Genomic DNA, 24702 nt, shown 5'->3' with positions numbered 1-24702 from the left:
GAATTTGAGATGAGTCTTGTCGGAGAACTAACTTTTTTTCTTGGCCTGCAAGTCAAGCAGATGGGAGATTCTATCTTTCTATCTCAAAGTAAATATGTCAAGAATATAGTTAAGAAGTTTGGCATGGAGAATGCAAGCCACAAGAGGACACTTGCTCCTACTCATCTGAAGTTGTCTAAAGATGAAAATGGTGTCAGTGTGGATCAAAGTCTCTACAGAAGCATGATAGAGAGTCTGCTATATCTTACAGCAAGCAGACCTGACATTGCTTTTGCTGTAGGTGTATGTGCTAGATATCAAGATGAACCAAAGGTGAGCCATATAAACCAAGTGAAAAGGATCCTAAAATATGTCAATGGCACTTGTGACTATGGGATGCTATACACTCATGGACCTGATTATGTGTTATCTGGCTATTGTGATGTTGATTGGGCTGGAAGCGCTGATGATAAGAAAAGCACATCAGGAGGATGTTTCTTCTTGGGGAACAATCTAATATCATGGTTTAGTAAGAAGCAAAATTGTGTTTCTCTGTCTACTGCTGAAGCTGAATATATAGCAGCTGGAAGTAGTTGTTCTCAACTGGTGTAGATGAAACAAATGCTGACTGAATACAATGTCACACAAGATGTCATGACATTGTACTATGACAACCTGAGTGCTATAAACATCTCAAAGAACCCTATTCAGCACAGCAGGACCAAACATATTGATATCCGTCACCATTTTATTAGAGAACTTGTGGAGGATAAGATTGTAGCCTTGGAGCATGTTGCTACTGAGATGCAGTTAGCTGATATTTTGACAAAGGCCTTGGATGCAAATCAATTTGAATTCCTGAGAGGGAGATTAGGGATTTGCATTTATGAAAATTTGTAGAAATTAATATGGAGTGGAAAAAGTACTCAAATTATAGTCTATTTTCCTAAAAAAAAGTGCCCCCATTATGGTAAATCATTACCTTGTATTGGAAATACCATCTATTCTATCTTCACACGCTACCCCCATAACCCCATTACCTACTCCAACTATTCCATCTTCCTTTTCCTTCTCCACAAACCTCTGCTAGGGCAACCTTACTTTTTCCAGAAAAACTCCAAAATGTCACAACATCAAGATACATTTGCTTCTAAAAATACTAAGTCTACTCCAAAATTTAGTGTTCCTCCCATGGGCGTCCCTGATGATGAGATTCTGGATGTTGCTCTTCTCTCTGTTATTCCCGCCACGGACATTGATTTGAACCAACCCATCTCCATTAATACCTCCGCTTCTGCATGTTCCAATCAAGGTAATCCCTCTAATATTCGGTCTGGTTCAACTCATGTCACTAAGTATAAGGAAGGAACACACTATACTGATCGTGTTACAAGAGACATAGTTACTAGAATTCTTAATGAAGGTCACTCTGTGAAGGGGGTTTCTACTCCCCTTGCTCAAATGTATCCCCCTCCTGAGGTTGAACAACCTAGTGGTAAGGGTGGTGATTCCTCCAGTTCTAAAAAGGCCTTGGCTACTGAAGGGTTGTGCTCTCTAGGGCAAACCGTGTCTGACAAAGGGAAATATGTGGCCTCTAACACAGCTAATGCTTCCCACTCTGAGAAGCATGATGATGCAAATATTGTGATTGATCTAGAGGATGGTAGCTCTGATGATCAAGAGGAAAGCTTGATTCATCACATAAAGCCAAGTGTGGCTAAACGCATGAAGACTCACAAAGGAAAATCTGTGGCTGAACTTATGTCAGCTAGAAAAGCTAACAAGACTGTTGTTATTGGTCCCTCCAAACCATGGAGCAAGGTTGAAATAAAGAAGAGGAAGGTCAGAGAAGGTTTTGAGCCTGAAGAGGATGTTGAGGAAGATGTCACTAACATCTCGCCTGCGAAGAAAACTACTGTTACTAAGTCTCCTATTAAAGTACCTGTTATTCATTTGGATAACATCTCCTTCCATCTTGAGGATGGAGCTGCTAAGTGGAAATTTGTGATGCAGAGAAGGGTAGTTGTGGAAAGGGAATTGGAAAAAGATGTTGTTGATGTCAAGGAGGTCATGGACCTGATACAAGCTGATGGGCTTTTGAAGACTGTTGTTGGGTTATCTCAATGCTACGAAGGTTTAGTCAAGGAATTTATTGTTAATATTCTTGAGGATATTTCTGATAAGAACAACAAGGAGTTCTGCAAGGTGTATGTGAGGGGTAAGTGTATAACATTCTCTCCTACTGTTATTAATAATTTTCTAGGCAGAAATAATGAGGGTGCAGGAGAATTAGAGGTTACAGACAATCAGGTATGTAGGGAGATTACAGCTAAGCAGGTGAAAGTTTGGCCTTTTAAAAAGCATCTTTCTGCTGGGAAGTTGACTATCAAGTATGCTATCCTGCATAAAATAGGAGCTGCTAACTGGGTCCCTACCAACCATATCTCCACCATTGCTAATACTCTTGGGAGGTTTATTTTTGTGTTGGGAAAAAAGTGAAATTGGAATATGGTAGATATATGTTTGATCAAATCATCAAGCATGGAACTACTAATGCAGTTAAGCTGCCAATTGCTTTTCCCTCTATGATTTATGGAATTATCTTGAATCAACATCCTGGTATTCTGTGCTCAAATTATTTACCTAGTAGGAGAAAACCAGCTCTGTCTGTGCACTACAAACTCTTTGAAGGCAGTCATGTCGAGGATATTGTCATGACATCTGCCATGAGGAGGCCAGTCTCAAAAGTTGGAGCAATTGCTGAGCTTAAGGAGACATGCAAAGAGCTAGGTGAAGGGATTAGGGTAGCCACAACTAGAAAACAATCTTTGGAAGCCTTGATTGAAAGCTTGGAGTAGGCTGAGGGTGAAAATGTTGAACATGCTAATGTCAGCCATGAAGAAGAAGCTGAAGCCCACACCTCTATTGAGAGGTCTGCTAACAATGATGATGCGAGTGGCAACTCTACTTCTGGTGCTGCTGAAGAGGCTACAAACTCAAGCCCTACTAAGTAGTTCTGTTGGCTTTGGTCCCTCTTGTTTTGATGGTTTTCTTGGTTTTTTGGTGGATTTCTTTGTGTTTTTTTTTGTTTCTCAGAATTCTTACAACTATGTATGTACTTGGTGATGTAACTCTTTAACTTCTGGTATTTCTGTTAATGACTAGATAGACATTTATTTTGTCTCTTTGGTCTCTTTTGGCTAAAAAGGGGGAGAAATAGTTGTAGATGTAGCTGAGTATCTTAGCTTAGCTCTGTAGTATTGTTCTTGCTCTGCTTTTCTGATACAGGGGGAGAATTTTGGTGTTTATTTGTTTGGTAAAGGGGGAGAATTCTATGTGTTCTGTTTGTGTGAAGCAGTGTGGTTGTTGTTTGTTGTGGACTGGCTTAAGGGGGAGCTGTTGTCTTCTGGGAAGTTGCATGGACTTGAGGGAGAGTACAAGCACTTGTGTGTCCTGATGTTTGCTAGTTGGTTCTTGCTAGTGTTGTATGTGCAAGTGCTTGTGTGTTTACTAGTTGTTATTTTTGCTAGTGATGTGTGTATGTTTTCTTCTGCTGCTGAACTGATGCTCTGATTGATTTCTTGTGAATGTGTGATCTATTGTTTTAGCCAAAATTTTCCAAAGGGGGAGTTTGTTGGTTCTATGAATTGGCATCAATTTTGGTAAAACTTAGTGTTATCACAAGATGTCACGCTTGTAGTCTTGACATGTGATATCAGCTTTCTGCAGGTTGTTTGATATGGTTGTGCAGGATTTATTCAAGATGTCAGACCCGATGTTACGACATGTGCATACAGAACATTCAGTCTGAATGTTATGTATTTTTTTGTTGCGCTTTTCATGCAAGTCTTTGTGTGCTTATGTGGGGATTGCATGCATTATTCAAGGAGTAATTCTATTTAAAGCCAGAATATTCTGTTTCCCGAAAAGGAATGATTCGCTGCTATTTCTTAGGGAATACGCAATAAATAGAATTAGGGTTTCATGCTACCCAGGCCCATTTAGAAAGCTTCTATTTAAAGACTATGTAAACCCTGTTTTATAAATAGAAAACATAAACGGTGAAGTGAGTGAGTATTAGGGTTTTAGTCTTGTGTGCGTTTGTGAATTGTGAGCCATTCATCCATCTTGTTGATGTGTGAATTGGACTGAGTTTTTGAGTTGTAATTTGTCCACTCTAAGATTTGAAGTACGAGTGTATTTGTTTACTTAATTGAAGCTTTTAAGCAAGATCAAGTGTGTGTCCTTAAAGTGTGTCTTCTTTCTTTTTGGTATTTGTTCTAGTATCACTGTTATGATTGAGGGGGGGGGGGGGGGGGTGAGTAGGGTCTCATGTCTAAGAGTTCTTAGATAGAAATCACACGGGTAGAGATTAGGTGAAAAGACTGTAACTTGAAGTTGTTTACTGAGAGTCTTTGAACTAATTCTGTTTAGTGGATTTCCTTCCTGGCTTGGTAGCCCCTAGACGTAGGTGTGTTTGCACCGAACTGGGTTAACAATTGCTTGTGTCATTTTTCAATTGTTTCCTGGTTTTTATTCTGTTCATATTTCACTTGTTGTTCAGATATTAGTGTCATGACATTACCTTCGACATCTCATATCTGATACCAGAATTTCAATCTCATAAAGATTGAGAAAGTTATGGTCCTTGGAAGTTGACCTCCTAACTAGGGCATAGACAAAATGACCTATAATCTTTCACCATAAAAAATGACTTTTCAAGCAAAACTAGCTCTTTATGTCAACATGAAAGTTGTTTGTAATTACATAAAGAGTAATGTTTCTCTTGGAATAATTTTCATATGACAAAAATTGTAGGAGATAGGGTCTAGTGAACCCCAGTTTTGACCAGTTGACTTTCTCTGGTCTACCACCATGAACCAACTTGAAAAATTGAAGTTATATTGATCTTTTGGACTCATGGAGGATAATATATGTATAAGATTATGTATTATTAAGTATACCTTAATATATTTGATCAAATGTTGAAGAAACTTGTTAAGGAAGTCACACAAGATACCCAGATGAATTAGGGCTTCCAAGGTAAACAAGCTTCAAACTCTTGATGATTTCTTGATCAAAATGGTAAATGAATATAATTGGGATCCATATATTATGTCTAGAACCAATGTGAACCATCTCTTGATTAATCTCCTTACACTGAGGGTCTCAAACCCTAATTGTGAGCTTGATGAGGCCTTGGTGGATGCACACATTATCTACAAAAGAAACAAGCCATACATAGACATATTTTTGGTATTTTGATTAGTAAATAATGAAAAACAAAGTATGATACAATTAAATGTACTTGGTGATCTCTCCCAATGCAAACCCAATGAATGAGGGGTAAGGAGGATACAAAGGTGTGATCCCAAAGCCAATGCAAATGATGAGATAGCATGAGGGATCTTAGGGTCAAAATTGGGGTCTTACAATAGGGAAAGTCCATTGTGCTCAAGATGTATTAGGCATGCTGAATCTTAAGAGCCCTAGACCTCAAGGTTCAAATTCAAGATCAAGACTTTAAAGTCAATGCCAATGAAGCATAGTTGATAAAGTGGACTACTTCTCAAGCACATCAAAGGTATCAACACTTGTCAATCATAATTCAGATTGTATGGCACAAGCCTTAAGAAACAAAGAATGATGAGAGTGGAGAATTCTTATCCTTGTCTAGGGTATCCTTAGGTATGGGACGAATGAGCCATTTTCTCACGTTATTCGCCTTTGTTCATGGACATTAGCATAATTCAAATAAAATGACTATCAAGTCTTCTTCTATAACAAGTAGAATTACATCATCAAGATCAATCATTAGAATCTCCTATCAGTAACGGGTCAATTCTGATTCAAGTTGTACGCCATGAGCCTTAAGTAATAAAGAATGATGAGAGTGGAGAATTCCTATCCTTGTTTAGGGTATCCTTGGGTATGGGAAGAATGACCCAGGTGCTCAAGGTATTTGCTTTTGTTCATAGACTTTAGTGCAATTTGAATCATACAATTGACAAGTCTTCTTCAATCAAGCACTAATCAATCTTATCTTTTTCAATAGTGAACAACCATTGCACATCAATCATTATCTCCTCAGTGGACCAGTAATCATTCTTTCTTCTTTGGATCACTAATCGCACTCTCCTTGATATTCAGATACCTTTTGTGATCAAGTCTTTGAATCCTAATCAATCAACTCAATCATTATTTGCCTTACCAGTCCTCTTGTGCTTTGGCAAACCCTATTCAATCATTGTGAGCCTTATCAGACCTCTTGTGCTTAGGCCCACTCTAGTCAATAATTGTTTTCCTTATCAGTCCTCTTGTACTTTGGCAACCCCTATTCAATCACTGTGAGCCTTATCATGCCTTTTATGCTTAGGTCCACTCTAGTCAATCATTGTTTGCCTTATCAGTCCTCTGGTGCCTTGGCAAACCCCCTTAATCATTTGTTTGTCTTATAAGACCTCTCGTGCATAGACGAAGCTCCCTTGCCTTATAAATCCTCTCGTGTGTAGGACAATCATATCTCATTAATACCCTGTGGTTGATTACCACCATTGGTTAATGCCACACTCTTGCTTGTTAAGCAATTTGCTTTGCCTCTTGGAAATCCTATCAAATATCTTTCTTTGCTCCAGCTGTAGTAGGCTGAACTACGAAAGCTCTGACTTTCTCATTGCACGGTGAGAATACGTAGGCAGGAGAATTCAGATTCTTCGCGAGCTACCCTATTTATTCATCATTTCTTCATTCATCAATCAATACCATCTTTTGAGATCGAAAGATACTTCTCATGGACTCCATGTACACCCTTTTAGGACGATATAGCGGAAATCCACCTTGTGAACTAAGAGTTGTTTGGCTCGTACCTAAACACTTAATTCTTTCTTTTTGGATAAGACGCCTATTTACTCTTCGGTTCAGAGTCTATTCCTTCATGGATTCAAGGTATTATTCTTCTTTGATTTCAAATTGATTGTTCCCCAGCAAGTGGTATATAACGGTAGTCCACCTTGTGAATCAAGAGTTCTTTGGCCCGTATCCAAACATTTAATTCCTTCTTTTTTGGCTAAGACGTCTGTTTACTCTTCGGTTCAAAGTTCACTCTCGTTTGTATGTTCCCATGTTACCATCCTAATGATATAAGTTATACTTTTCATCACTATCAATCTCTCTCTTTGTTATCATGGTTCTACGAACTACGAATGCTCTGACTTTCTCATTGCATGATGAGAATACATAGGCACGAGGGTTCGAATCCTCCATCGAGCATATTTATTCATTTCATTCCAATCATCTCCATGGTGCATTCATATTCCTACCTCCGTTCACTCCATGTGATATACTTGTTATCTCTTTAAACTTCATCTTATGTCTGCTTTTGAACCAAGAGATGTTTGTATCGTATACAAACACGTAATCCTCTTTATTTTTGGATATACCATATATAGTGGCAGACGCTTCCGGCTAGTCCACATATTGGTCAACGCCAGTTTTACTCTTGGGTTTAGATTTCATCCCCTTTTGGAGTTCAAACAATATAATCCTTTGGTTCATACCATATTCATTATCACAACTTCTTTTCATCTCCCACCACTAGTTCCATGAACTACGGAGCTTTGAATTCCTTAGTTCACTATAAGGATATGTAGGCATAAGGGTCTTAATCCCCACCGAGCACTTTATCTATTCTTTCCTTTCCCCTTATTCTTTTGCGAGTAATCCCTAGATAGAACACCCATTCGAGCAAAGAAAGATCAAAGCAGTTCCCATGGAATACCATGGATGTTAGGGGTGCTAATATCTTCCCCTTGCATAACCAACTTCCTTACCCATATTTGTCTTTCCCCGGGTTTTATCGATATTTTTCCTTTCCTTAGGGAATAAATAAAGTTCGATGGAGACTCTGTTGTATGTTCTAGCATGCGATGCGTTCGGGTATATTTTCGCTAGCTTCAGACTCAGAAGATGATGATGAGTTGTATTTGATTTCCAAGAGGGTCAACAGACTCTGGAGGCATATGCATAATGGTCAAGGAAAGTTTAGAGGATCTAGGAGGATTGTTGGTCATTATGATTCTTTGTCTGGACAAAATAAGCAAGGTTCTGGTAAAAAGGTTATTTTCTTTGAGTGCAAGGAGTCAGGCCACTACAAGAATGAGTGTCCTAAGTTGAAAACTGACAAAAGGCCTAAGAAGAAGTTTTCTAAAGGCAAGAAAGGGATGATGGCTACATGGGATGACTCAGAATCCGAAGAAGAAGATTTTGATGAAGAACAGGCCAATGTTGGATTGATGGAAACTACAACTAATCCAAAAGGTTCTGAAGAACCAGAAGATATGATATTGTCAAAATCTGAATTAGACTCCAATTCTGAAGAGGTATTTTATGGATTATCTCGTTCTGATTTAGAGTCGTGTCTCTCTGAAATACTGGAAAAGTACCAAAGTCTTCAGAGTAGGTACAAAGACCATAAACAAGTCCAAGTAGTTGCTTCTGAAACTCGTAGTGAGCTTAAGAAATATATTTCTTCCATAAATGAACAAATATTTTCTTTAGAAAGTAACAACTCTGTGTTGAAAAGTAAAATCTCAAAGCTAGAAGAAGAAATAGTCTTAGAAGCTTTTGGTACTGATTGCACCATTAGATATAATAAAGCATTCTACTACTTTCTGGCTAAAAGCGTAGATAGAAGAAAAATAGCTTCTTTGATCTATGGAGTTAGCAGAAATGGAAAAAAAGGTTTAGGTTGTATAGAAACTACAAAACCCGATGAAAGTCAGAAGGTAAACTGAAACCTCTCTATGAGCATTTCGCGCCTGCTGGCACAGAGCTTTATTTTTCTGCACAGACACGGAAACTTATAAAGGATAAGAACTCAATTCTGAAACCTAAGTATCATGCACAAATTTCACTTGATTATCATGTTGCATAAAGACACAAGGGTGTATGAAACTCTAGGAAAACTAACAAAAGAGGGCCCAAAAAATGGGTACCTAAGGATAAGATCATCTATGTTGCATACATCCATAACATCTCAATTGAAACACCAATCATGGTACCTGGACAATGGATGCTCGCGACATATGACTGGAAGAAGGTATATGTTCCAAGATTTGGAACTTAAGCCTGAAGGCTTCGTTGGTTTCGGAGGAAACCAGAAAGGGAAGATCATTGGCTCTGGAACTATTGGTAATGGTAATCTCCCTTCGATTACTAATGTCCTTTTGGTCGATAGTTTGATGCATAACTTATTGTCTATTAGTCAACTTAGTGAAAATGGTTATGATATCATTTTTAATCAAAAGTCATTTAAGGTTATTAGTCAGAAAGATGGTATAATCCTTTTTAACAGAAAGAGGAAGAACAACATTTATAAAATCAGACTTTCTGATCTTGAGGATCAAAATGTAAAATAATGAATGTCTATTAATAAGGAGCAATGGATATGGATTAGATGTTTAGGCCATGTTAGCAATGAGAAGGATTTCTCAGCTAAATAAGCTTGGATTAGTCAAAGGTTTACCCAAACTGAAGTTTGCTTCAAATGCTCTTTATGAAGCATGTCAGAAAGGCAAGTTTTTTAAACCATCTTTCAAAGTGAAAACTATTCTTTCTACCTCTAGACCGTTAGAACTTATGCATATTGATTTGTTTAGGCCAGTGAAAATTGCCTCTATCAGTGGTAAGAAGTATGGATTGGTCATCGTTGATGACTATAGTTGTTGGACATGTGTAAAGTTCTTGAAACACAAGGATGAGTCACATTTTGTGTTCTTTACTTTCTGCTCATAAGTGAAAATATGATGGATTGTAAAATAGTCAGAGTCATAAGTGACCATGGTAGCGAATTTGAAAATAAACATTTTAACAATATTTTTGATGTAAATGGAATTTCCCATGATTTCTCCTGTCCTAGAACTCCACAAAAAATGGGGTTGTAAAAAGGAAGAATAGGACTTTGCAAGAAATGTCTTACACCATGATCCAAGAGACTGATATGGCTAAGCATTTTTTGGCAGAAGAAATTAACATAACTTGTTATACTCAGAACATGATTTCTACTATACCTATTATGGGTAAGACTCCATATGAATTGTGGAAGAACAAAAAGCCCAACATTTCTTACTTCCATTCTTTTTGGCTGTGAGTATTTTATGTTGAACTCTAAAGAGAATCTTGGCCAGTTTGATTCTAAGGCTCAAAAGTGCTTATTATTAGGATATTCTTACCACTTAAAAGGATACATATTCTTTAACACTGAGACACAAGTTATTGAAGAATCAATTAATGTTAGATTTAATGATAAGCTTGACCCTGAAAAGTCAAAGCTAGTTGAGAATTTTGCAGATATGAAGATTAATTTCTCAAAAATTTGCAGATATAAAAACTCAGAAGGCAAAGCTAAGGACACTGAAGCAAAAGACTCAGAAGCGACTCAACCAAAAGCCATTGTTGGTCCAACTCATCAGAAGAGATAAAGATGCACCATTCAGAACTCGATCTTCATTCAAACCTTCTGAAGAAACTCTTATGGGTCTGATAGAGTCTACATCTATTGATGAAGCTCTTCTGGATAATGAATGGATTATGGCTATGCAAGAGGAACTAAATCAGTTCACCAGGAACGACGTCTGGGATCTTGTTCAGAAACCAAAGGGTTTCCATGTCATTGGAACCATATGGGTTTTTAGAAAAAATCTCAATGAGAATGGAGAAGTCGTCAGAAACAAGGCTCGACTGGTAGCACAAGGTTATAATCACCAAGAAGGTATAGACTATACATAAACCTTGCTCCAGTTTCCAGGTTAGAGTCTATTCGTCTTTTAATTTCGTTTGTAGTAAATCATAACATCATTCTTTATCAGATGGATGTTAAGAGTGCATTCTTAAATGGATACATTTCAGAAGAAGTGTATGTGTACCAACCTCCTAGTTTTGAAAGTTCTCAAAACCCTGATTTTGTTTTCAAATTGAAAAAATCGTTATATGGTCTGAAACAAGCTCACATAGCTTTATATGATAGATTAAGTAACTTCCTTTTGGAAAATGATTTTACCAGGGGGAAAGTAGACACAAATCCTTTTTGCAAAACCTTTAAGAATGATATTCTAGTTGTGCATATTTGTGTTGATGATATTATTTTTGGTTTTGCTAATACTTCGTTGTGCAAGGATTTTGCTAAGTCAATTTAGGCAGAATTTGAAATGAGTCTGATGGGAGAACTCAAGTTCTTTCTAGAAATTCAAATTGATCAACGTTCAGAAGGAACGTACATCCACCAAAGTAAGTAAGCAAGGGAACTTCTAAAAAAGTTTAACTTGTCAGAATGCAAGCCAGTGAAGACTACAATGCATCCTACATGAATTTTAGAGAAGGAAGAGGTAAGCAGTAAGGTAAATCAGAAGATATTCAGAGGTATGATAGGTTCTCTCATTTATTTAACCGCTTCTAGACCTAATATTTTATTAAGTGTCTATTTGTGTGATTGCTTCCAATCAGGTCCTAGGGAAACTCACTTAACTATTGTTAAGAGAATCTTTAGGTATCTGAGCGGTACCACTAACCTTGGTTTGTTTTATAGAAAATCGAGTGAATACAAATTAATAGGCTATTGTGATGTTGATTATGCTGGAGACAAAATAGAAAGGAAAAGTACTTTTGGAAGTTGTCAGTTTCTAGGAGACAATCTGATCTCGTGGTCTAGCAAAAGGTAGTCAACAATTGCGCTTTCAAAAGCCGAAGTTGAGTATATCACAGCTTTTAGATGCAACACTCAGATACTCTGGATGAAGAGTCAACTGGAAGATTATAAGATATTTAAGAGTAACATTCCTATTCTATGTGATAATACTTTTGCTATTTTTTTATCCAAGATTTCTATCTTGCATTCTAGGGCTAAACATATTGAAATTAAACATAATTTTTCACGTGACTATGTTCAGAAGAGTATTTTTCACTTAAATTTTATTGATACATACCATTAATGGGCTGATATCTTTACAAAATTTGTTGCTGAAGATAGATTCGTTTTCATTCTGGAAATACTTATTTATTGACTCTTGTTCAGAATGAAAAAGATGAATTTCATAATGTTAAGCTTCCAGAACTCTTGATTAGGTTCTGAGAATTTATTTGTTGTTTATGAGACATGAGCTTTCTAAAGTGAGGAAGTTTCATGAATCAGAAAGGCTCTGATCAAAAGCAATCTTATTGATTTTTCTTCTTGATTTTAAACAGTTGTTGCATTAAATGATTATCATTTCATGTAGTATCATGTGGTTCTTAGTGTGACAGTTGCCCCACTTTCTGAGAATGCATGATGATGGCGTGATACATTGGGCTTTACATTTCTCGGAATTAGGTTAAAATCTCTTAAGCTTCCTCATATGTCTGCATATTTGTTAGCTTTTAATCATTGCAAATTTTTTCCTTATATAGACCCACTTCACTCACATTTTCACACTAAGATCACAATTACTCCCACACGTTTCTCTGCTTCAAACCTTCAAACACCCTCTCCGTAATTTTTCTTCTTCATCTTCAACATTCTTCAATGGCTGATCAACAACAACAATAATAGCAACCACAATCTCCTCCTCATTCAGTCGCCGATAAGAACACTCCTATCTCCAGGGAAGAAATATCTGGTAGTAGAATCCCATCTGAAAACTATCCTATCTTCACCAAGGTTGATCCTCTGGAAGTCTTGGCGTACTACATGGAAAGTTGCCTCAAGGATAATATTGATCCTTTGATGGATCCCTTCAATCTACCTAATGACTACCCAAATGTTTTGCCTCCTCCTCTGCCACAAAACCCTTAGTTTTCAAAATAGTCTCTGCACTTTTATGTTTTTATTTTGTTTAAGTGTTTTTGTGTTTTTGTCTTTTTAACATGATTGTACTATTTCCTCCTTCTGGCATAATTCAATGAAACCATGTTTGTCTCTTTACATTATTTTTGTCTATGTCTTTTTGGTCGATGGTAATGGGGGAGAAACGTAATTGATTTTGATATACCTATATTCGTGATTAAGAACCCAAACATTTTTTAATGTTTCTGCTAGCAACTACTTCGAAGAATAGTTTGTTAATTGTCTTTTAGGGAATAGTCAAGAACATCATAAGCTCTTGAAGTTTTTTAGATCAGAACTTAAGTTACCAGTTTCTGAAGAAATGGTCGACTCTCTGAGTTTGAAGCTTTAACTTTACTGTTTGATAAATATTTCTATGAGGAATCATAACCAGACATCAAGTTCTGAGGAATTATGAATTCCATGTTAATCAGAATTGATTCAACCAAGTCTTAAGGTTTATAATAAGGCTCTGAAGCACTTTAAGAAGAATTCGTAACCATGCTCTGAAAGCTCTTTCAAAGAGAACAAGACTCTGAAGCTTCTTCAAAAGAGTTCAACCAAGCTTCTGAAGTGAAGTTCATTAGATGTTAATTTTGGCAACCAGTGTTTTGGATAAGTTCAAGTAACTTCTGAAGACAAACCAGATTCTGATGGAAGACCATTTTGGTACTTCAAAAAGGTTAATTAGGAAAGTTCTCTTTCATTCTGATTTTATCTTTTTAGGATTATACATCTCAGGGGGAGCTTTGTGCTTCTGTAAGATGTATCTTTCTGTGACTACCTTGTACAAAATTGTTCATGAAAATAAATGTTTTTATCATCATCAAAAAGGGGGAGATTGTTAGAATAAGATTTGGTTTTGCATTTATACCTTGAGTTTTGATGATAACAATGTTGTATTTATGTGAGAATATTTTTGGTACCCTAATGGTTTGTTTTTGTGTATCTTTAATAGCCAGTTCTAATTTTGAGTTTATAACGTGTATCATCATCAGTTTCTGAACATTTGTTCTAAATTTTGCTTCTGTGCTAATCACTCTTAAGAAGTTCTGAAAGATATCAAGTTGGTGTTGCAATGTTCTTTCTGATTATATGCTGATTCACTTTTGGGAAGTTTTGTAAAGATATTATGTTGCTGATGCAATGTTCTCTCTGTTTCTACTTCTAGATGTGACTCTGATCATCAAGCTTCTGAAGAATGGAATTCTTGTTATGTTTTGTAACTTAGATGAAGATTCTAAAGATCTTAAGCCACAGGTTAAGGTTATCAAGATTCTGACCGAAGAGTCTGAAGATTCTGAAGATCTCAGGCCAAGCTATTGAGCTGTCAAGGTTCTGACTGAAGATTTTAAAGTTTCTGAATCCAGTTGTATGTTTCTTCGTTTCATGTTTCATAAACTATTCATCATAAGCCAATGAATTTGAAGATATGATCAAAATGGATACGTGATCAAATAGTACATGGTATAAATCAAATATTCCTTGCACTACTTGATATTATGGGCAAAGGACAGTATTATTCTTCACACCTATCACTTATCCGTTAGTGAATAGATACATTTTGATTATTCCAAAGTTTCCCTCCAACGGTTCCTTTCTCATGCTATATAAAGACGACTTAGAGACTTGAAGAAAAGACTACTGCAACAATTTTACAAGACTGTTTTTCTACGTGAAAAAACTCTAAATCTGTAAATAGAGGGAGTAACCCTTATTTTTATAAGAGAGAAGTCATAACATTGTATTCACAAATTTTTGCAGTTGCAAAGTGAATAAAGAAGTTTTCCACAGGTTGTAGGCAGAGAGAAACTCTGCACATAAAATTTTCTTCTTCTCCATCGTTCTTTCTTTTCTTTCTCAATTGTTCTTCTCTTTTCACTGCTATTGTATGGGTGATAACAATCTTGTTCATCAAGATTGATTGAAATTCTCCATAGATTGTGGTGGATTTCCAACAGAGTGTATCAGATTTAAAGTCGAGTCTATCAACTATTAATTTTTAGTACAAATTAGATTCTTACACGTAATTGTAGAAATTAAATTGATGAGGTCTCTTATCATCTAATCCATATTGTATAAACTATTAATTATTAATAAAATTTATTTTATAAAATTTTAAAAAATAAATGGATTGGAGTAAAATTGAGGTTTTTTAAATAACAAATTTTTTAAATTATATATATATATATATATATATATATATATATATATATATATATATATATATATATATATTATATATATATATAAAATAATCATGTTTTTAATTTAATTATCAAACTAACCATGTTTAAAGAGGATGCATCATCCCTTATGGCGCATGCATTTCCATTTTACACACAAATGACAATGTTGGTGGCGACAACATGCATACCATTCCACTGCAAGTGGCACATGCATACATCTAGTAGGAGCATGCGCCACTGCATGTGTTACTCCTTTATTTATTTATTTCTTTTAATTTTAATAATTATAATTTTAAAAAATTGAAAAATAAAATAAAATTAAAACTAATTCATAATATATTATTTACAAAATTAAATGATCCGCCTGATCTAAACGTCCCTATGTTCCACATTCCAGTGTATTAGTCTGCCCTCAAGGTCTCCTACGATTTTCCTGAGGTATTTGGGGTCTTTGAGTGTTGGTCTGAGGAAAAGGTGGTTGGTGCGAGGGTCGCGGGGTATTTGACATATTTGCCATCATTCCTCCCTAATAGTTGGGGGAATGTTGCCGCCAACGACACTACCGTAATTGAGTTCGGTGTCCATGTTGTCTTAGTTGGATCGTTGTGGTTGGGTTATGTGTAGACGGTATGATTGGTTGAATTGAGACATTGAATCGTTTTGGAAAAGAAACAATGGTTCTTGTGGTGTAATAAAGTCATATAGTGGTTGGGTGCTTTGACGATGAAATGTTTGAGTGTTCATTGGTAGGGGCTATGGTGGGATGGTGTGGATGAAGGAGAATTGCGGTCCAAAACGCAGCGGAAATTAAAATTTTCTCCTTTAGAGATCCTTACGAATGGTCATGATCAGTGATCGAATATTTACCTCTTGTGACGACTGAAACCTTTGGTGCAGATCTCTTGTGACAATCAAAACCTTTGATGCAGATCCACGGAGTGATCACGAACGTTGAACGATGACAACGTCTCTACTCAGTCCACACGAACGGGTTCCTTCAATCTCAGTGCTAGCTGGTACGAGTGAAGGCTTTGAGTGAGAGAGAGAGTGAGAAAACGAAAATAATGCAACCGCAAAATTTTTGCTTCTGCACAAGGGTTCTATTTATAGAACCACTTGTGTGGGCTTCAAGCTAAAAGCCCACTTAAGTGTATTTTGGCCCATATCTTATAATATGCCCAAAATCACTTAAGCCCATGGTACCTTACCATATTTCGTATTCTACTCAAGTACACTGTACCTTACGATGTTCTATAATCCACTTAAGGGCGCCGTACCTTACGGTATTCCTTAGTTACTCTATCTCTCATCAATCCGTCCTTTGTGTGTGACCCTGTAGGTTTTCGTGACGTTGGCAATTATATTAAATCACGCATTTAACATAATAAACAGTGAGCGGTATCTAGCAACACATCACTGCTACCCAAGACACGAAAATGTCATGTGATCTGACAAAACCATCTATGATAATAATTATGTGTATAATTACTCTTTTGCCCTTATGTCTATATTGAACACAAGGCATAGACCGTGTCATCCTTGTCCAGTTCAATATTGGGCCCATAGACATTTATCCTGTTATGCAGGATGGGCAAATTCCATCTAGGTCACTCATGTCCCTCAGCATGCTTTGTGGAGTACCCATCAACTGTCTTTATGGTCATCCAGTTACGGACAACGTTGGATCAGCAATAAAGCACTCGACTCTACATCTAGGATCCATAGTGGTTTCAGGTCGAAGAGTGGAATACACTATTATCACCATGAGAATAACTTATGACACCTTGCATAACTTTCTATATAGTATTCTCATAGCGGGTCAATCCAGTATAAATATTACTCCTAATATTCATACCTATGTTTAAGACTTGATAACTTTTATCCATGATCCATGAGATGTGATCATCAGTCTACAAACATAATAGTCTTAATGCTTTAATGTTATCCCACTTCACACTAAAGCTCGACTACGGATACTTTAGGAATAGTGTCCTTATGTTTAATGTGTTCTCATGATTAAGTCACACTTAATACATTAAACGGACTATCTATTCCAGGGACTTTATTAATCAACCATAATAAAGAGAATGCCTTTTATTATTCGATACAAGTACCAAAATGTATTGGCCTCTAGGGCTTACACCAACAATCTCCCACTAGCACTAGAGCCAATCAGGCATACCCCGTATGCCCATTGATCTAGTATGGCCATCATGCTTCTGCTGCGCAAGAGGCTTTGTCAGTGGGTCAACTATATTGTCAAGTGTAGGTACTTTACATATTTTCACATCTCCTCTATCTATTATCTCTCGAATGAGATAATAACGCCTAAGTATGTGTTTGGATCGTTGGTGAGATCTAGGCTCCTTGGCTTGTGCGATAACACCATTGTTATCATAATAGAGACCAATGGGATCCACAATGCTAGGGACTATGCCAAGTTCACTAATGAACCTTTTGATCCAAACAGCTTCCTCTACTGCACTTGAGGCAGCAATATACTCGGCCTCGGTTGTAGAATCAGCAACTGTATCTTGCTTTGAACTTTTCAAGCTCACAGCGCCACCATTTCAGCAAAACACATAACCATTGGAATCATTCATATTAAAGCGTCTCAGCACCTTGTCTATGTACTCTGACTTAGGCCAAGCATTTTATGATCTATCTCTATAGATTCTGATTCCTAATATATAGGCTGCTTCACCTAGGTCCTTCATAGATAAGCATTTCCCCACCCAAGACTTTGCTTGTTGCAGGGTAAGGATATCGTTTCCAATAAGTGATATGTCATCTACATATAATACCAGGAATACGATCATGCTCCCACTAACCTTCTTATAGACACAAGGCTCATCTTCGTTCTTGATGAATCCATACAGTTTTACTGTTTCATCAAGGCGAAGATTCCATGAGTAGGTCACAGGCTCATCTTGATCCATGAGTAATACATCACCTTGATCAGATATCCATATATCTCAGGTAGGTGACGTATCCTGCCTGACCTACGCTGGTCTTGTTCTACTTGAGCAGGTTGCTCTTACACAACCACTTGTGTTTCCTGCTCTAATTCCTCCATAGGTGTATCGATAATTTGTGATTCTTGAATTTCTTCAAGTTCTACTTTCCTCCCACTGATTCCTTTGGAAATAAAATCCCTCTCTAGGAAAACTCAGGTTCGAGCGACAAACATTTTGCCCTCAGAAGGATTGTAGAAATAATATCCTCTTGTTTCTTTAGGATACCCCACAAATAAGCATTTGTCAGATTTGGGCTCAAACTTAGTTGAAACTTGTCATTTCACATAAACTTCGCAACCCCAAATCATCATGTAAGACATATGTGGTTTCTTACCACTCCATATCTCATATGGTGTCTTCTCAACCTTTTTGGATGGAACACGGTTAAGTGTGTAAGCTGCTGTCAATAGTGCATGTCCCCAAATGGAGTTTGGAAGATCGGCGTGACTCATCATGGATCGGACCATGTCTAACAGGGTTCGATTTCTTCTCTCAGATACACCATTCCATTGTGGTGTTCCAGGAGGAGTAAGTTGGGATAGGATCCCACACTCTTTCAGATGGATCAAACTCTAGGCTTAAATACTCACCACCTCGATCTGATCGAAGAGTTTTAATATTCTTACCTAGTTGGTTTTAACTCGTTAGGTTTCACCCTTTTAGTATTAATGTTATAAGTTGGCATTATGAGATCAAGGACATATAGTCCATTGCTCACTTGTGCAGTAGCATAGAATCATTCAAATAAATTGAGCAACAATTGTTCTTTATTATAAATGAAAAAACCAAACTTGTCCAAACAAGAAATGAAAATAATATTCCTGCTAGTTGCAGATACATAATAACAGTTCTCTAACTGAATTATAAAACCACTAGGTAAAGTTAATAAGATCCTACGGCTAAAGTAGCAACCTTTGCTCCATTGCCAACTCGTAGGTCAACTTCACCTTTTGCCAAATCTCTACTCCCTTTCAGCCCCTGCACATTTGTACAAGTGTGAGAACCGCATCCAGTATCTAATACCCATGATGCAGAAGTAGATGAATTAATAACAAAAATACCTGAAGTTGAAGTCTCTACTCCATTCTTCTTATCTTCCAGGTACTTTGGGCAGTTTCTCTTCCAGTGTCCGGTCTTACCGCAATGGAAGCAGGTGCCTTCTTTTGCTATGCCTCCATTAGGCTTCAAAGCATCAACGGTGGGTTTGGGTTTGGCAACTTCCTTGCCCTTCCCTTTATCACCATGCTTAGTGGGCCTTTTGTTCTGTCTCTTTCCGATCATCAGAATGGACTTCCCTTTTGACTTCAGATTCTGCTCGGCAGTTCTTAACATGGCGAGCAGTTCAGGAAGAGATTTGTCCATATCATTCATATTGAAATTTAGGACAAATTGACTGAAACTATCTGGCAACGATTGCAATATCAAATCAGTTGCAAGTTCCTTTTCGAGGGGAAAACCCAATCTCTCAAGGTTTTCCACATACCCAATCATCTTGAGTACATAGGGACCTACAGGGGCTCCCTCAGCTAACTTGCTTTGAAAAAGGGCTTTTGAAACTTCAAACCTCTCATGCCTTGCTTGCTCTTGATAGAGCAACTTCAGGTGTTCGATCATATCGAATGCTGACATGTTCTCATGTTGCTTTTGCAATTCTGAGTTCATCGTAGCCAGCATGAGACAAGCAGTTTCATTGGCATCATCGACATGCTTCTTATAAGCATCTATTTCTGCCTTAGGTGCAGAACTAGGAGGTTCCTCTTCAGGAACAGGTGTCTCCAAGACATACAGCTTTTTATCATGTTTGAGGACAATCCTCAGGTTTCGGTGCCAATCCAGAAAATTTGTCCCAGACAATTTTTCCTTGTCAAGGATTGATCGCAAGATGTTGTTAGAGGTGTTTGCTGTCATGGTTATCTACATAAGGATTAAGAAAATATAAGTATCATTGACATATTTAATTAGGCCTTTAATCAAATATGCTCCCACTATTTTACTCAAAACAAATGACCCTCATCATTTGATTCGGAAAATCCCGTTGGAAGATTTTCTAGTGGGTCGAGATCCATATTTCACTTCGTTCTAAGTCCGCGTAGGCGGATTACACAGAACTAGGTTATTTAGGTAGGAACTCCTTCCAATTGTATCTCATACAACTCTCGAAAATTTCAGTTGGGTGAATAACTCCTTATTCCAATCCATCATATGGATTATTCCCAACTCTTGCTTCTAAAACATATATGATATTATTATAATTAAGTTTGACCCATTGTCTTAGCAGTTGGATATTACAATTATCCCATCGCACCTTACCAATATAGAACATGCACCTCGCTTTGGCGAAACCTACATTATTCGATACTAGTCTTGATGAGTGCTAAAACTTGGAAAGCAAACATATATAATATTCTCATAATTTGTTTAGTTAAGTTTGACCCATTGTTTTAGCAGTTGGATATTACAATTATCCCATCGCACCTTACCAATATAGAACATGCACCTCGCTTTGGCGAAACCTACATTATTCGATACTAGTCTTGATGAGTGCTAAAACTTGGAAAGCATAAACTTAATATTTTAGTTTGAGGGAATTGCAATTGTTATGATCTCACCGGCTTGTTTATCATATAACTCGTCTCTCACATGCATCAACATACATTCACATGCATCAACATACATACACAATGAAACAGTTATGGCCCCTAGCGCAATTGTTCTCCCAAGCCAATGAGAGAACCTAAGCTAACCTAATAACGATCTAAGCTTCTCCAAGCAAGATCTTCAAGGTTGTCCTCCTTTAGTATTGAGTTCTTCTCTAAGCTTCTCCAAGCAAGATCTTCAAGGTTGTCCTCCTTTGATCTTGAATTCTTCTCTTTCTTCATATCATTATTCTCCTTTGATATTGAATTCTTCTCTTTCTTCATATCATTACATTACAGAAGAAACTCGTTTTACATACGAGGGTTTGAGATGAGAAAAGAAGTTACATTAAGAGATCAAAAGGAGAGGCACGACACGCAGGTCGTATTTAAAAAAACCCAAAATAAAATAAAGAAAGACTAAGGCCATAACTGATCACAACAAGGCAATAATAACAAACACATTATTATTATTAATTTTAATTCCTTTAATTAATTAAAACTAAATTGAATTTCGGCGACCGATCACACTACGCAGAGTTAGCCGGGGGTTCCGCTGCCCGGTCCAAAATTTTAATGAACAATTCATTTGAAATGGACATTGTTTTGCATGAACACAACCCTTGCGTAGTCACAAAACGGGAACCCCAAAATTTTGACTCTGGGAGTGTGACGACCGTCACAGGAGTGTGACGACCGTCACAGGTAATGTGAGTGTGACGACCGTCATGGGTGTGTTACGACCGTCACGCACCCAGTTTGTTACGTTACGCTCGTCACACGAGCTTCACGCAGCCAAAGTAACAAACTTTGAAACAGTCAACACGCTCGTCACACGAGCTTCACGCAGCCAAAATAACAAACTTTGAAACAGTCAACTGACGTGTTCCAAAAGCCCTAAATTCACAACTCTTTGACGGCACAACCCTTGCGCCGTCACCAACCCTAATGCGCCAATTTCATACCGTCAAACACACCTCGATTGTTGATTCAGTATGATTGATCAACAGGTCATTGCTTCACCATACTAATGTCGGATTCCGAAGCAAATGACCATTGATCGCTCAAAGGAAAACAATCATTTAGTGTTCGAGTGAATGAAACAGAAACAGTATATCACATATACCGTACTTTGCATTAGGATTACTTATATCATATATAAGTTGATTGGTCTCAATTGTGTAACCTATGGACGATCGATGTATCGCTGCTTCACCATACTAATGTCGGATTCCGAAGCATAGTCAACATCAATCATCCAACTCGTACACTCATGATGCCAAATTTAATTGCCCGTTTAATTAATTGATTCATTCTGTCTTTTAATCATATTAATACAGAAATTAAACACCTATCCGATTCATGGTTTCGTAAGTGGCTCTGATGGTGTGGATGAAGGAGAATTGCGGTCCAAAACGCAGCGGAAATTAAAATTTTCTCCTTTAGAGATCCTTACGAATGGTCATGATCAGTGATAGAATATTTACCTCTTGTGACGACTGAAACCTTTGGTGCAGATCTCTTGTGACAATCAAAACCTTTGATGCAGATCCACGGAGTGATCACGAACGTTGAACGATGACAACGTCTCTACTCAGTCCACACGAACGGGTTCCTTCAATCTCAGTGCTAGCTGGTACGAGTGAAGGCTTTGAGTGAGAGAGAGAGTGAGAAAACGAAAATAATGCAACCGCAAAATTTTTGCTTCTGCACAAGGGTTCTATTTATAGAACCACTTGTGTGGGCTTCAAGCTAAAAGCCCACTTAAGTGTATTTTGGCCCATATCTTATAATATGCCCAAAATCACTTAAGCCCATGGTACCTTACCATATTTCGTATTCTACTCAAGTACACCGTACCTTACGATGTTCTATAATCCACTTAAGGGCGCCGTACCTTACAGTATTCCTTAGTTACTCTATCTCTCATCAATCCGTCCTTTGTGTGTGACCCTGTAGGTTTTCGTGACGTTGGCAATTATATTAAATCACGCATTTAACATAATAAACAGTGAGCGGTATCTAGCAACACATCACTGCTACCCAAGACACGAAAATGTCATGTGATCTGACAAAACCATCTATGATAATAATTATGTGTATAATTACTCTTTTGCCCTTATGTCTATATTGAGCACAAGGCATAGACCGTGTCATCCTTGTCCAGTTCAATATTGGGCCCATAGACATTTATCCTGTTATGCAGGATGGGCAAATTCCATCTAGGTCACTCATGTCCCTCAGCATGCTTTGTGGAGTACCCATCAACTGTCTTTATGGTCATCCAGTTACGGACAACGTTGGATCAGCAATAAAGCACTCGACTCTACATCTAGGATCCATAGTGGTTTCAGGTCGAAGAGTGGAATACACTATTATCACCATGAGAATAACTTATGACACCTTGCATAACTTTCTATATAGTATTCTCATAGCGGGTCAATCCAGTATAAATATTACTCCTAATATTCATACCTATGTTTAAGACTTGATAACTTTTTATCCATGATCCATGAGATGTGATCATCAGTCTACAAACATAATAGTCTTAATGCTTTAATGTTATCCCACTTCACACTAAAGCTCGACTACGGATACTTTAGGAATAGTGTCCTTATGTTTAATGTGTTCTCATGATTAAGTCACACTTAATACATTAAACGGACTATCTATTCCAGGGACTTTATTAATCAACCATAATAAAGAGAATGTCTTTTATTATTCGATACAAGTACCAAAATGTATTGGCCTCTAGGGCTTACACCAACAGTGGAATCGTATGAATTATCGGGGCTACAGTAATATGTGGTGATGACATATGGTTGTTAGTGGTATGGGTCATGCTCTTGGTGTTGTGTTTGAATATGTGGCATGAATTGGTTGCAGGATTGGGTGTTTGGTGGTTGGGTGTATATGGTGTGGTGACATTGTGAGGTTGGTCGTTGGGATTGGGTGGGTTAACATTGTTCTTGGATTTGCTAATGGTGTGGGGTTGGTTGTTGGGCGGGAGTTTTTTGTTGGGCGTATGATGACGAAACTCGTTGGCGTGGATTGATCAAATACCTCGGCTCAGACATAAATCGTGTTATTGTAACCGACCTAAACCAATTCATATAATGTTGAGTTGGGTCTAACACCTTGTATGATTGGTTCTTTAAGATGTTTCAACGTCGATCCTTTCAATGACATCACTTCTCTTTAGTGGAGTCTCTCCAATAGGAATAACCCCATTGGACATCGACTCTTTGTTGATGTCAGTCTCCCAAACGCGTCAAAGGGTCCGAAATTTGTTGTTGCATGTCGAACTACAGTTTCACACGGTCACTCTGATGCATTTCCACAGTAGTGAACCTAATGATTGATGTTTTTGTTGTCCAACAGCAGCATCATCAGAGTTATCCTTATGATCAAGATCCAAGTACGACCTCTAGATAAATTGTATGAGAAAAATACATGATTAGAAGATGTGTACTTTGGTAGTTTTTTTAAAGCAAATTTAGAGTTTTTTAGTTGTAATACATCGTCTGGTCCGAGGTGGTCTAAAAGATTGCGATAGACTACAACAGCATGTTTGGGACACCTGTTGTAGTTCATCCTCAGAACTGACCACCTAAAATGAAAAGATTGAAAATATATTAGTTATAGTTAGTTGTAGTATAATGTCTAACAAATTCAAAGATTTAAGATAAACTTACTTTGTTGCGAAGGGGAATGTGAATGACTTCTCGTTGACCGGGGTGAGTGTCAAAATTCTCGACCAACCGCATGCTTGTAGCAAAAAGACGCAAGAATAAAACGTACAAGTATTCTTTTTTGCATTTTTACACAACAAACTATATAGATGGGACAAAAAATTTGAACCCTAACTATATGCAGCTACTTTATTTATGTTTCGTAACAACGTCAAATACATAATATTTACCGTATTACCAGTACTTTCAGGAAATAAAAAATTATCAAATAAAATAATAATATAACACCGAGCTTTAATTATCTTTTCATACTCAGTCGATTCTTCGTTTAATTTA

At 37.3% G+C, this 24702-nt stretch overlaps 1 protein-coding gene across 1 annotated transcript; it reads left to right on the top strand.

Annotated features, from left to right (window-relative positions):
* The first annotated feature begins 1101 nt into the window (after positions 1–1101).
* Positions 1102–3552, top strand: LOC127104139 (uncharacterized). The gene is made up of 7 exons (XM_051041342.1): positions 1102–1821; positions 1993–2197; positions 2243–2450; positions 2495–2783; positions 2838–2989; positions 3076–3106; positions 3268–3552. Exons 1-7 carry the CDS (start codon positions 1102–1104, stop codon positions 3550–3552), a joined length of 1890 nt encoding a protein of 629 aa, XP_050897299.1.
* Positions 3553–24702: the final 21150 nt, after the last annotated feature.

Source organism: Lathyrus oleraceus, chromosome 7, assembly GCF_024323335.1.
Source record: "Lathyrus oleraceus cultivar Zhongwan6 chromosome 7, CAAS_Psat_ZW6_1.0, whole genome shotgun sequence".
Lineage (NCBI taxonomy): Eukaryota > Viridiplantae > Streptophyta > Magnoliopsida > Fabales > Fabaceae > Lathyrus > Lathyrus oleraceus.
This window is presented reverse-complemented; position numbering and strand designations above follow the sequence as displayed.

Coding starts and splice junctions, on each gene's coding strand:
- LOC127104139 (XM_051041342.1), top strand. CDS start 1,102: ATGTCACAACATCAAGATACATTTGCTTCTAAAAATACTAAGTCTACT. Junction 2,198..2,242: donor CTGCAAGGTGTATGTGAGGG/GTAAGTGTATAA, acceptor ATAATTTTCTAG/GCAGAAATAATGAGGGTGCA. Junction 2,784..2,837: donor AGCTAGGTGAAGGGATTAGG/GTAGCCACAACT, acceptor AGCTTGGAGTAG/GCTGAGGGTGAAAATGTTGA.